The 13,635-nt window shown below is 39.5% G+C and overlaps 1 protein-coding gene across 4 annotated transcripts in view; it reads left to right on the forward strand.

Moving 5' to 3' along the window:
• The window catches only part of LOC122530115 (nucleolar protein 4-like), a 178,072-nt gene extending 165,024 nt beyond the window's left edge, over positions 1 to 13,048 (forward strand). For 3 of the 4 annotated variants that reach the window (XM_043656787.1, XM_043656790.1, XM_043656789.1), the window contains 3 exons: positions 5,614 to 5,828; positions 7,439 to 7,629; positions 9,442 to 13,048. In XM_043656787.1, the coding sequence (XP_043512722.1) occupies positions 5,614 to 5,828; positions 7,439 to 7,629; positions 9,442 to 9,608 (573 nt within the window). In that variant the 3' untranslated portion in view covers positions 9,609 to 13,048. The remainder of the gene's footprint in view (positions 1 to 5,613; positions 5,829 to 7,438; positions 7,630 to 9,441) is intronic. The other variant, XM_043656788.1, reaches the window with a different exon arrangement.
• The last annotated feature ends 587 nt before the right edge of the window (positions 13,049 to 13,635 follow it).

Consider the following 13,635-nt stretch of genomic DNA (forward strand, 5'->3'; position numbering starts at 1 on the left):
GTTTCTATCACTGGATATTGTAGTAGTATACTTTATATGTATCCTGTGCATTTAAATATAACCATTTATCTTACATTAGGAACTCTGTCTTGTAATAGAAATCGATTTTCGTTGAAAAAAATACATACAACGTGGTACTCCCACTTTCTCATCACATTGAATACAACATGTAACATTATACTGAAATACTCAAATCGAATATTTAAAGATCAAGTTATATATATTTACGAATATTCATAATATCCATTTATACGTAGAACACACTAGGAAAGAATTAATTTTCTAACTATTATAAGTTTCTCTTTCTATATCCATTTGTCATCTAAGAAAAATCCAATTGTACTCTGAATATTATTAACAAATCCCATTTAACGAGTCAGAGGTACCGATGAACAAACCCGAATTACCATCGGTAACATCTTTTTTTTCTTTTTCTCCCTCGTTGATCATCGTCACGCGTCCGTGACATCGTTTAAAAAGAGCCACGGCTGAACCACGCTCCGCCTCCCGTTTGACAAAATCGCACGTTCGTGCTCGTCCAGCCTCTCTACTCCACCGTTTCGATAAATTCTCTCGTTCCCCGATCCTACAACTTCGCGACAGATTACCATACCGTTGCTCAATCATGATGAAACAACAATCACAGCGACGTACATGTATATACGCGGCGCCTGGTCGGTAGCCAACGATCTATCTCCAATTGACGAGTGAATTTCATAAGCTGCAACTCTGACAATGAGTCACTTTTGCAACCGGGCGTTCTTAGCCACTCTGTTATTAGTTCGTTCACCCTGCAACAAACTACGAGAGACCCTCGCTCACCGTGTCACGCGTCTAACGTTGGATCCGCACTAGCTAGAGCTACTCGCGAAGCTGAGGATTTACATCGACGAGTAGAATCACACAGGTCAGTTCACACAGATCAGTTCTTCGTTGCCTAATTAACTAACATAAAGCAAAGCAACACTCTAGCGTTCATCTACGTCTATCGTCGAACGCGCTGTGTCATTTCAACCAGAGTACCTCTCCAGCGAATACACACTGATAGCCAACCAGTTTGCCACACGCTGTTCGCTGATCGGCCAAAGTGTCCACACACTTGCCGTTCGCAAACTGTTCGCGGGCTGCTCCAGCGTCTGACATTCAGCTAATTGAGAAAACAAATGTGACATCCCGTAGAGTGGCAGCTGATTGACCAGAGCTCCTCCTATGCACGCTATGCTCCGCTCTGACTTGGCCTGCCTGGTCAGCTACACAGCGTGACCTAAATCCGCTCGCCGCGTGCACATGTACCCTAAATAGGCGGGATTTCCTACGTACGTCAGCGTCTCTCCGTGTTCCCCTATCAGCTTTGGAGATTTTTCGTTCACGGACGAAGCGCTGTGTCTGAAAACGCCTCTGTTTCAGTTGCATCAGATCTGACCCGAATCGTTAGAAAAAGAAAAAAAAAAAAAAAAGAAAACAGGGATACTCCTCTCCATTGTGTGTGTGTGTGTGTGTGAGTGTGCAGGGACACAGATCTGCCTCGCGACGGGGTCAGCAGCGTGTCGCTGCCGTTGGTCTAATCCACCCTTCGTCCTCGTGAATATTACACACCCACTCCGGAAAGTTGTCTACTCTGTTCAAATGCAAGAAGCTAGGAGCTATCGCGGAGTTTCTCGTCGTCGGGACTTATCTACTTTGAAAATCCCTAGGCGACGAGCAGAGGCAGATAGCGTGTGTCAGCTTGAGCGGGCGGAGAGGGGGCGAGGGAGGGAGGGCGGGAGGGAAGAGAGAGGAGGGAACACGAAGAGACCGATAACCTCTGCCGGCGACCTAAACCTAACCCATTAAGGAGAAGACCAAGAAGGGGTTCGTGCACGGACGCCGGCTATCTGCCGTGGCCACCTATATAATTGACGTCAACGCACACTGCTCGCCTTTCATAAAAACACCTCCCTACATCCGTTCCTCCTCTTCTCTTGACGATTTCATTCCTCCGTGCACGCTTCTCTGTGCTCGCCTTTTTCTTCTTCTTCTTCTTCTTCTCGTCTCTCCCGCCACACACACCGCGCCTCCCCTCTTTCTTTCTTTCTTTCTTTCTTTCTTTCTTTCTTTCTTTCCATCCTCCCCTTTCTTTCACCACTGACTCGCCTCTCTTTCCACGAATTAATCTCCTTGGCCACGAGAGAGAGCTTACTCACGCCTTGACGTCCCTGTCCGCCACATCTGGTCGCTTCTACATCTCGCTGCTCCCCCTTTCTTTCTTTCTTTCTTTCTTTCGTTCGTTCGTTCGTTTCTTTTTTCGTCAACGGTTCTCACTGGGGACCAGGTGACCTTTCCATCCGACCAAAGAGCTGGATCCCGATAGAAAGTATGATCGCGTCGCCGCCTCGTCCGGATGATCGTGCTCGCCGTACGCGGCGAATAAACACGTGGTGCGTTTTAGTGACGTGATCGAGCTTCGAAGGATAATATTGGTGACGTGCTACCGAGAGTTTCGAGGAACAACGTGGGTTTCAGTTGTGCCGTCGGCTTGCCAGTGACGAGTTGACGAGTTGACGAGTTGACTCGGTGATGGAAGATCCGCGCGCGCGCGTGCAAAGAGGTGACCAGGCGCGAGGAACGTTAAAGGAGTCAATGGCGATGAGCGGGCTGTGGATTTTCATGTGATATTCGACTCACGCGACAGTGAAAAGACACGAAATATACGAAACAGAGGGCACGATATGATCACTCATAGGTGAAATATACAAGTCCTGTTGTTAGGTTGTTTCAGATGAAGTGGCAAACGTGGTATTGATCAGATTATCGACACCGTAGACTCGACGCGTGATGAAACAATTTTTAAAATCGAAATCTTCACTGTGCTTCCATTCGTACTAACGACGAACTTGCCTCATTCTCTTTTTAACATTGCGAACAATGCGTTTCCTCAAGTTCAAAAAATTCGCTGAAATTTGATGATCATTTGACGAAGCAAATTTTCCAAATTAATCGTCCAAACTTTCTTTTTTATATTTCGTGAAAACCCAGTAAAACTCAGTAAAAAAAAAAAAAAAAAAAAAACTTCGGCCGATTGAACAGCGAGCGATTGAAACGGCAGTTTAGCCCACTGGAGGATTAAAAATTCGTTCCCGGTCACGAAGTTCCAAGTAATTTCACGCCATTTCGTATGCAACGACCTATGCCGTGTCCGTGGAAGACATAAATAAACAAAACACGGGAACGAATGTGACGTGAATTTGCATAAAAATCCGCAGCCCCGCGATAAGGAAGAAAGGGCGTCTGGAACGGAGGGTCAAACATGAGGAAAAAGAACCTGAGGGTGGTGCACAAGCAGGTGTACGATCGCGTGCCGGTCCAGCAGGTACGATCACGCGCCCCTTTTCACGTTTTATCCCCGAAACGCGACGAAATGCCGATCGATTTATTCGCGTGTTCTCCGCGCCAGTCCGATTCCCGATCGTCACTGGACGAAAACTGGGTCAGAACGCTTAAAAATCTGGAACGGTCAGATAATGGTATTCTCGGTTGCGCCGCGGAGAGGGAATCGAGCCAATCGACAGTATTAACAAAATGTAACGATTACCGAGCGATACAAAAGTCATGAGCCATGTCTTGAGACCCGAATAGACGCGATTGCCATCGATTTACGTGCGACACGAAATTCACGCTGTTTTCAGATTAGCCCTTGCGAAGTCCAGTTGTCGACGAGGAGCGGTTGCTATCAACGTTCTTACGAAATTTCTACGAAAATACCGTAGAAATTTTATGACACTCTGCTGATATATCAAACGTACGCGATTAGTTTCTATAATTATCTGAGAAGAGATACGAAGGTTTTTTGATAAATTTGAATAAATTTTGTACGTTCTCCAGAAAGTTGAAAAAATTAATTGAATATCTCGTTGTCGGTAGTAAGAAGAAGGAATAATCTCCGAGTAATATAATGAACGTTAAAGATTGAGTTAAAGATAAAGTAAATTATTGTTCAACGATGTGATAAAATGTCAAAAGCATTTAAAACTGTTCGATGTTTAGGAGTCAATAGCTGTCAAAAATTGAACCGAAATGAATTATATTAAATTAAATTTGAGAACTATCACGTGTCATGTAAATTGAATTCAATTAAATTAGATTAAAAGTTTGGAAAATGAATAGTTTCGAATCCCAAATTTTTATTGATACTTGTCTTTACGACACATTGATTGTGTAAGTTTCTGTCTAAATTTTTTAATTCGAATAATAATAATAATAATATCATTGTAAAATTGAATTACAACGTGAATATATATTTTTATATTATGTCTCTAGATTTACCTCGGACTTGATCAACACAATTATGATAGCCAACAATCGCTACAGTATTAATGCAGTTTCGAGATACACACGAAATATATTCCTAGAAAATTCCTACAAGTGTTTGAATAGTTTCGTATGTGACTATCTGTAAATGACACTTGAAATTTTCACACCTCACGGTCTAGATTGATCATGAACGTACAACTAGTTCGAATGTCGTTTAGTCTATTAAACTCACAATCACGGGACGGGGTGTCTCGTGTCGTTAATTACAGATAATCGTTTGAATTACTATTTACTGATACAGATACCTTCGTTGGTACGAAGTGTCGTTAATTATAGAGAGTCGCATGAGTTTGCTGTTTATCAACGTGCAGCGTATTGGTATTGCAGAGGAAATGTCACTCAGAACCGTGTTGGAGGAATTTCAACCACGATGAGAATTCAAATCTCACCGGGGGAATATTTTTCGCACGATATAATAATCGATGTCGCTCATATGGAAATATAAAATAAAAAAGAAATCGAGCAATTGCATATTTTGCCTGTTTTGTAAATTTTATGGAGATTTGTAAAATGGTTAGTTATAGAAATGAAAGAGAGGAAGATCAAGCGATGAAACACTTTACGAATTATTTATAAATGACTGATCCTTTTACTATACTTGTATTATTCGTACTGTACCATGATGCAGAGAATGATATGTAAACAATATAAAATTTAATGTAAAATTAAAAGATCGAAGAATTGAACAGTAAATTATAGATTCTCGTTTATAAATATATTTGTAAACTTATTTTCCAACAATTATATATTATACTATTATATTGTTATAAAATATATTATATATTATACTATTATACTATTATATATTATACTCTCATATTACACACTATATATTTTTATGTCATTCTACACTATACAAAATGAGAACAGAAGACAGTAGAGAGATTTAAAATATAAGAAATAATATATGCACGTGGACGATGTAGAATAAAAAAATTGAAAGACTGAGAGATGACTCGTAATTCGACATTTGTAAATCTTCTCGCGAATATTCCTATTTTTGTAAATACTGCGACACAGAAACAGACGATCGAAAAACCATGCAATGAGACACGTATTTACAAATTTTATAAAGATTCCGTGATAACTCTTTCAGTCTTAAGAATCAAGAGCCGAAATTCAATTCGATTCAATTTCGTTTGTTTACTTGATATCGCGCATTGGAAGTTCAGTTTTTTTTTTTTTTTTTTTTTTCTGAAACACTCGCAAACGAATTGACAATTTCACTGGAACTGGAATGCTAAGGCCGATCGTTTGTTGCAGCAAACGGATGTTCGATCGAGTTTGGACCATTTCTCGAGTACACCGGTGAAATCACTACCTGGAAAAAGGGAGGACACACCACCGGCATCGTTGACGTCCCTGGCGCCGCTAACCAGCTTGGCGAACTTGCCCAGCAGCACCCTCTCATCCACACCCCTGTCTCTCGCCCCCGCATCGAAGCTGCTCACGCCAGCGGACAACAAGGGCCTCATGAGGTCAGTAGAAAGTTACTCGGTTCCATTTCAGCGATTATTTAAACCCGTGGTCGATTCGACAATTTCATTTCGATTGTTTATGTTTACGCTGGTTTATCGCGGTTCGCTCGTTAATTGTAACCGAATTTACTTAATTTAATCATCCGGTTTCCGAGAAGAGAGCAGCGCGATTTATTAAATTGACATTTATTAATATCGTTCCGAGGATGAGACGAATTGGATGAGCTTACGTTCTGTTTTGGAAATATCAGACGTAATTAAAATTATTTTTATTTAATACTAAAGTTGGAGTGACGTTTCGACGATGTGTATAAATTAGGAAACTGAAAGTTTACCTTTCCTTTTTTTTTTTTATTAATTGTATATTCTACGATAATACTGTGAAATCTTCATTTACATACATTACGGAAATATTGCCACTTTCAAAATGTATATATTAGGTATTTAATATTGCAATTATTAAAATGTTCGTACATGAAAGCTGAAATTTACTTTTCTATCATTTGAATTAATTGTAAGTTGAATTTTTGATTCGCTTCGTTACAATAAAATCTCCCCTTTCTTTATTCTATCCGTAGCAAACTGTTACAGAAAAATGGTACTTCTGACCGTTAAATATTTCTGCGCGCGTTAATCAAGTCCGCATTATGCATTTCTATAGTGAGAGTATCAATAAGTAGAAAATTTAATAAATTATGCTTCAGTAAATGACAGTTAAACGCGTTGAAAAATTCAGAGACTGATGAACTTTAAGTAATTCAATTGTATTATTGGATTCGTTATCCAGCTTGATATCAATTAATTTGTAACAAAAATAGATAACCGACTCAAGCCTGCGAGAATAGTACCTAGATGAGATGACTAGACTTAGATCAGTGACAAATTCGATTTCTTTCTTTTTTCTTTTTTTTTTTCAGATAAAAAAGTATTCTTTCCACTTGAATCTGTTAAATAAAATTTCGTTCTCAAGGAGTTGTTTACATCGTTCTTTGGCATTAAAAATGCCAGACATTTCATTTACTTTACATTAAAATCGCAGGGAAATTTATGTACTATCGTATGGATTTATCATTGAAAGACTTTCAATGGAGAATATAAAACGGTCAAGATAAACCGAGGGAGGGAAATATTTGTATTCATTATTTCTAGAAAAAAGTGTTTACAAATATTCTTACTTGTTTGATTTACTACTGAAAAACAGAGTATTTGCATCTATTAAAAAAGTTACATTCGAAGAAAGGAGATCACCTCGTTATACGTTTGATTTTCGGACCGGGCACGTCAGCCCAACTCGCCGAGAAATAATAATAACAATAATAATAATAATAATAAAAAATAGAAGGCCACGTTCTCGTAATCGACAGAAACCGCTCGTTCCCCACTCCGGCAATCTCTCTCATTCACAGCCCGTTCGTCCGGTGGTTTAGAACCGCGAACGAACGAAGGAAGGAACACGCAGATAAAGCGTTCCCGTCAGACGGTCAAAGATCACCGAACGAAAACTAAAGGAGCGGCCGGAGGCGGAATCGAGCGGAGCTAATCAACGGAGCTACGTTTTGACGTTATCGTTAACACGAATCTCGCCGGCGTTCTTTTCTTTTTTTTTTCAGCCAGGCGACGATAGTCAGCTCGTCGACGGTTAACGGTGTTGCCAGCGGTGGTGCACCGACGGCCATGTACAGACCCAACTTCAGCCAGGCGTTCCAGCGTGCTGGGCCGACCACAGTGCCGCCAACATTGTCAGCGGGCCTCTACCCCACGCAGAGCTTCACGTCGGGCCTATTGAGCAACGGTACACAAAGTAATACTGCTTATCGGTGTTCTTATGAGTTTGCTTCTGCCGCGCATTTTAGTTTCGTTTCGCGTTTGCGCGAGATACCCTGAGGGACGATTCTCGGGTATTTACTTGCGCTTGAAAAGTTGTCCACGTGTTGCACGAGCTGTATGTTGAATATGAGAGTAATACTCGAACATTTTGTGGGAACATTTTGTGAATTTTGAATATCTCAGTACACGTTAAATTAAGAATAGTTACTGGTTACTAGTTAATAGTTACTAGATATTCTGTTCTGACAATGCAATAAATACGCGCAGGAAATTCTACTGCAGAATTTTAGAGGTTTATTAATATTAGCGAAATTTAGCTATCATGATTATATTCGAGTCGAGTCTGAAGCAGAATTCTGAAAATATATCTGGAAATTACAAAATATTTAATACAAGTGTGCATTTCAATCTACTAACGAGTATTACTCAATATTCAATAGGAATATAATAATATTTACTACATTTACTATACGTCTAACTCTTAATTAAAATCATTGAATATTGGAGAACAAATTTTAAATCGTTTGCCACATTTTTGAAGTTTTATTGTGTCAATTTAATTTAGTTTAATTTAAAACATTTATTACATGCTTTACTTAACTCGTCGGACATTGGAAACTGTTTGAATACTATATATTAATCAAGTCGAAAACAAATCTAAAAGAATTAAGAATTTCTCAACAATCATGTTACAAAAATATTCTTCAATATCCAGTGGGAACATTTGAAACTCTTATTATATTTTTCAAACGTTTTCAATAAATATTACTTGTAACTCCTATGTACATTTTCAGATCAGTTTTAAATGATATTCATGTCTTGTAATTTCAAAATAATTTATTAATACAAAAATTTTGCTAATGTCCGAATATTTTCACGAGCCACTAAATGTATATAGCACGTTAACATGAAACCGATTCGTCGAGGCGAATTATGATTAATCTGATGGTAGTTTTGACAAGCTCTTTCAACATGTCCGTTTCTGTTTATTCGACTTCTTTTGTAGAATGAACGGCACGTTTCGTTTTGCCCTTCTTTGTACGTAATACTGGATAATCGGTGTAGATTTTCCACTTGTAGATTACAAACAACGCGTGTATAACACGTAGCTTTCCAAATAATTACACGTTGGAATTGCAGTGAAAAAAAAGGAACGTCTATTTGTTTGTTGCTTAAAGTTGTAATTTATTGGAAAAAATTCTATTTTCTATCCTCTGTATTAAATCCTTCATAATTCTTTAATCTTTTCCCTACGAAGGCTGTAGTATGCGTTTAATCTAACAAAAACAGAATGACGACCGAATTTTGATTGTATTACGATCGTACGGTTCTGTTCATCAAAAGTTTTGTCAACAAAAACATATTTGCATAGTATTCAATGACATATATTGGTTGGCTTCTGAGCCCTTCGATTAATGAAAATGTCCACTTTGATTTCAGTCTTTGTAAACGGAATAATAATATAATGGAAATGATAATATAACAGTCTTAAAGAAATTATTATATTTCCAATGACGAATCAAATCCTTCTTGGTTGACAGACTAGAGAATCTGTTAAGGACCAAGCAATAATTTAACATTACAAACACTTTAGTGTTGTAAAATGATGTAACACCGCTTTCGAAAATATCGTAGCGAAAGGATTAATTTCGAATCCTATCCGATACATTGCAAATTTTGCAAACATCTGCTTGAAAACACGCTTCGAAGCTTGTCGCTAATAAAACTAAAAAAAAAAGAGAGAGAAAGAGAGAGAAACATTGTCTAAGAATAATTACTCTTGCAGGACCGACGGATCTGAGCATGAAGAACACGAAGCCGCTACTGAGTCACAAGTTAAACGCGACGGAAATGACGGCCGTCAGGCAATTGATCACCGGATATCGAGAATCAGCGGCATTCCTGCTGAGGTCCGCCGACGAGCTCGAGCAACTGTTGCTTCAGCAACCATAGAGCTACGTTTACGTAGCCAGTGGCCAGCAATTGGGCTCGTAAGTTCCTTTCCAGTTTTCGGTGGGGCCGAGTGTTAAACTCTCTGGCCCGATCCTCGAATATTGGAGACTTCAACGCCCGCATATGAACGATCGCTGGATCACCAATGCTCCGCGACAACGTTACCGACCGTCGGTAACGAGTTTCCGTTATCCACCAGCGGGAAACGCGAAAGAGAGAGCCCGCCCGCCCGGATGGAGTGAACGAAGTTTCACGATTCCGACGACACTTACCGCCTCTCCGAAAGTCGTCGAGGACAGTGAACTTCTCGCACAGCAATCCGACGAAAGTTACCCCGAACGGAAGCTACGAATTTCCTCGAGTACGTTCGAGTATCGAACGAATAGCTTCTTCTGCGGATTGATAAACTGCTCGCGAAGAGAAGGATGACGAACGAGAAACGAATTTTCGTTCGCGAGCGAAGAGAGTTGGAAGTAGCTGCCGGCAGATGAAGAACAAGTGGCTCTTCTACCGGCTAAGTTTTAAGGGAACTATTAAAAGAAGAACAGAAAACAGGGTGTACATAAGAGAAAAAAAAAAAAAAAAAAAAAAGAAGGATTACAGATATTTACTTAACTATCGATAAGCTTAAGCTTAAGGGTGTACGAGGATACGATGTGCGTGTTGCGTGCGTGCGTGCGTGAGTGCGTGCAAGAGGCTTTTTCTGACGAAAAGCGGCCCGGCGGGAGAATCGATCGATCGTTGCTCGATCAGTGTCAGTGTGTTTTTTCCGCTTGCACATTGCTTGCGGATCAGACAGAGTTTTCCTGCTAACTTTTCACCGTGGTATTTTGCTTGCGTCAAACATCTCGCGAGAAACATCTCGATGGAGTCGATGGATTGAGGCAGGGTTTAAGGCGAAACGTGAGATACCTCGTCGTCAGTCGTTCGCAATGTGTTAACATACGAATACAATAATGTGATGATAAGCGAGAATAGACAAAATTAAATCGATTTCACGCGACATGCGACATGTTTATGGTGAAGCAATGAGAAGGACAATGTTCACTTTGCTATTCTGATTCCTCATCACTTCGCTATATTCGTGCTCTTGGGGTGAAACTACAGTGAGCAGACTTAGACTGTGGTCGCAGCTGACGAAAGAAAGTAAAGCAGTTGAATGCTGATTCCTGACTGGATTAAAATTACCAAAAATTGAACGGTTATATGCGAATATAATAAATATTGAACTTTTGAGTAGCGAGTAAGGAAAATAAAACACAAATTTGAAAAATTACTCAAATTATTATACAATTCAAACGTATGAAAATTGTCAAAAAGCATAGATTAGATAGATTGTAAGAAAATCTTCTATACGCGAATATAACAAACATTGAACTTCTGAGCAATGAGTAAAAAAACACACACACACAAACTTGAAAAATTACTCAAATTATTATACAATTCAAACGTATGAAAATTGTCAAAAAGCATAGATTAGATAGATTGTAAGAAAATCTTCTATACGCGAATATAACAAACATTGAACTTCTGAGCAATGAGTAAAAAAACACACACGCACAAACTTGAAAAATTACTCAAATTATAATACAATTCAAACGTATGTATGAAAATTGTCAAAAAGTTTCAAGCATCATTGCAAGTTTAAAACAGAAGGAAACACGAGACGCGTGATTTCAATTGCTTTGATTTCTCAGTACTCAGCTACGCCAAACATTTGTCCACTGTGTTTTCATCCTTAGAGAAATTTCGGCAAGCTACATGAATCAGTCAGCCGCGATCGCAACGGCCGCTTACCGCGTTCGGAGCTGCCGCTTTTGTTTTCCATCGATCGAGGCAACCTGCTGCCTCGAACGTCTGTCGCGTGACTTGTCGAACGTCGCCATTGTCGTTTACCCGACCGAGAAGCGTTCTACCGATATCTTGTTGTGTACATACACTCGTTTCGACGTAAACGGAAGCGGAGTCACGTTCCACAATTAGTTGGGAAATGAATGATCAGCTGCCTGGAAATTATAGAGGCATGGCTGACGTACACGTGTAGCAAACGTTGTATGCTACGTAGATCGCGGGACAAGCTAGAGTTACTTTTCCTCTTCTTTTGTTTCTTTCTTTTTGTTTTTTGTTACGCGAGAAAACGATCAGTAGATCGAGACGATTAGTCGTACACACGAATCACGTGCGCTGATTGAAAGAGTAGTATATACATATTTGAATCGTGCTGATTGGCTTGGGGATTTCTGTGCATTTTGTTGAACGAACGACCGATTATTGTGTCTGGAGCTTTGCTTTTAAGGAGAAGCTTGCGGAGACTGTTTCTGCGTTTGCAGTTGTTGCACATTTGTTTGTATCTTTTTTATTTTTTTTTGTCTAGTTTTTAGTCGAAAACGGTGATGTTTTAGGATTGCAAATTTCCCTGCATCTTCTTTCGTCAATCCGGGGAAATTTGAAGACATGAAAATACTCACAGTGTACATACACGACAATGTATAAACGAACCCAAAGTATAGCGATCGTTGAAGTATTTGGTCAATGAAACGATCTGTCGTGCAATTTTTACATTCATGAAAATATGAAAATCCGCAATAACTAACATTAGAATAATTTCCAAGTGTTGAAATTATATTCTATTTATCTCCAAAACTTTTCATTAAAAGGCAAAGCCCTCCTAGCGAAAGAAGCAAGTATAACGCTACTTGGACTCTTAATGTGCTTTGTCACATAGAAGAGATGTTAGAAACGTTAACGATCCTCGACCAACGTCGCATAAATATATTTATCGGGACCATCCTGTTCACGATCGGACAATACGTTGAAATTTCGTATTCGTGGTCTCCGGACGCATCACTGTGTTACCAAAGAACACTGATTACTATTATTAATATTATTATTACTATACGATTACACGGTTTTAGCGCTATATTACACGACACGCGTTCATTTCTTCTTCTCTTTGCTTTACTCACACCTCACGATTCTTACGATCGCGTTCTCACGCAGATGTAAACGAGAGAAAGAGAAAGTTAATATTTGCGCGCCACTACCGATATCTTCCGCCATCCAGAGAGAGAGAGACCCCTCTTGTCTCACACCAATTTCACTTGCGCCTATCAATCGTTACTTACGTTTCGCTCTGTTAGTATCGATTGCGATTTTTTTTTTTTTTTTTTTCTTCTTCAGCTACCATCTCCTCCCGTCCCGAAACTGACGACTCGAAGATGGAAAAGGGGGTGGCTTTCGAGAAGCGCTAGCTTATTCAATTTCGTCGTTTGTTTGTTTGTTTTTTTTTTTTCCTCTTTTTCTTTTTGTACATAGTATACAAAGAACGTCGTCGTATTGGGGACGCGACGACCCGGAGAAATCGAGAGAGATCGGGAAGGGAACTGCGAGTTGCTTTTTAACGAGATACGAAGAGAGAATATATATTATTATTATTATTATTATTATAATTAATTAATTATTAATATTATTAATATTATCGTGTATATTAATTTATATATAACGTTGACCGATCATCAATATTATATATGTATTAATATACACGCACGCATATATATATATGTATATATATATATACATGAATGTATATGTACCATTGTAAAATATATTTTACGCGAATGACATGAGTGGCCGTGGCCTCGAGCTTCAGGATAACGCAGAGAAACATTCCATCGACAGGGGTGGGAGGACAATTGAGAGGGAAAGGGTTGGACAAACGCCACCTCTTCGACCGGTCCCTTCTCCCCAACAACGCGATGTCGTACTTCCTTTTTCCTTCTCTGTTTCGACACCGACCGTTTTTCGATTGATTTCGTCGTCCCTCTCCGACCAACGAGACTACGTACCACCATGTATTCGTTTTCAAGTGTGTCCTGTCGGTCGTTGAAATATCCCTGATAACAACAACCACCAAGGATTGTTGCCGATTTGTTCGTGCAACTACGGTTACTCAGACGCACTCGGATCGTTTGCCGAGGAACGAAAGCAGCTGGACAATTTTTTTCTAATTTTAATAATTATAATTTGG

This window comes from Frieseomelitta varia, unplaced genomic scaffold, assembly GCF_011392965.1.
Source record: "Frieseomelitta varia isolate USP_RPSP 00005682 unplaced genomic scaffold, Fvar_1.2 scaffold_328, whole genome shotgun sequence".
Lineage (NCBI taxonomy): Eukaryota > Metazoa > Arthropoda > Insecta > Hymenoptera > Apidae > Frieseomelitta > Frieseomelitta varia.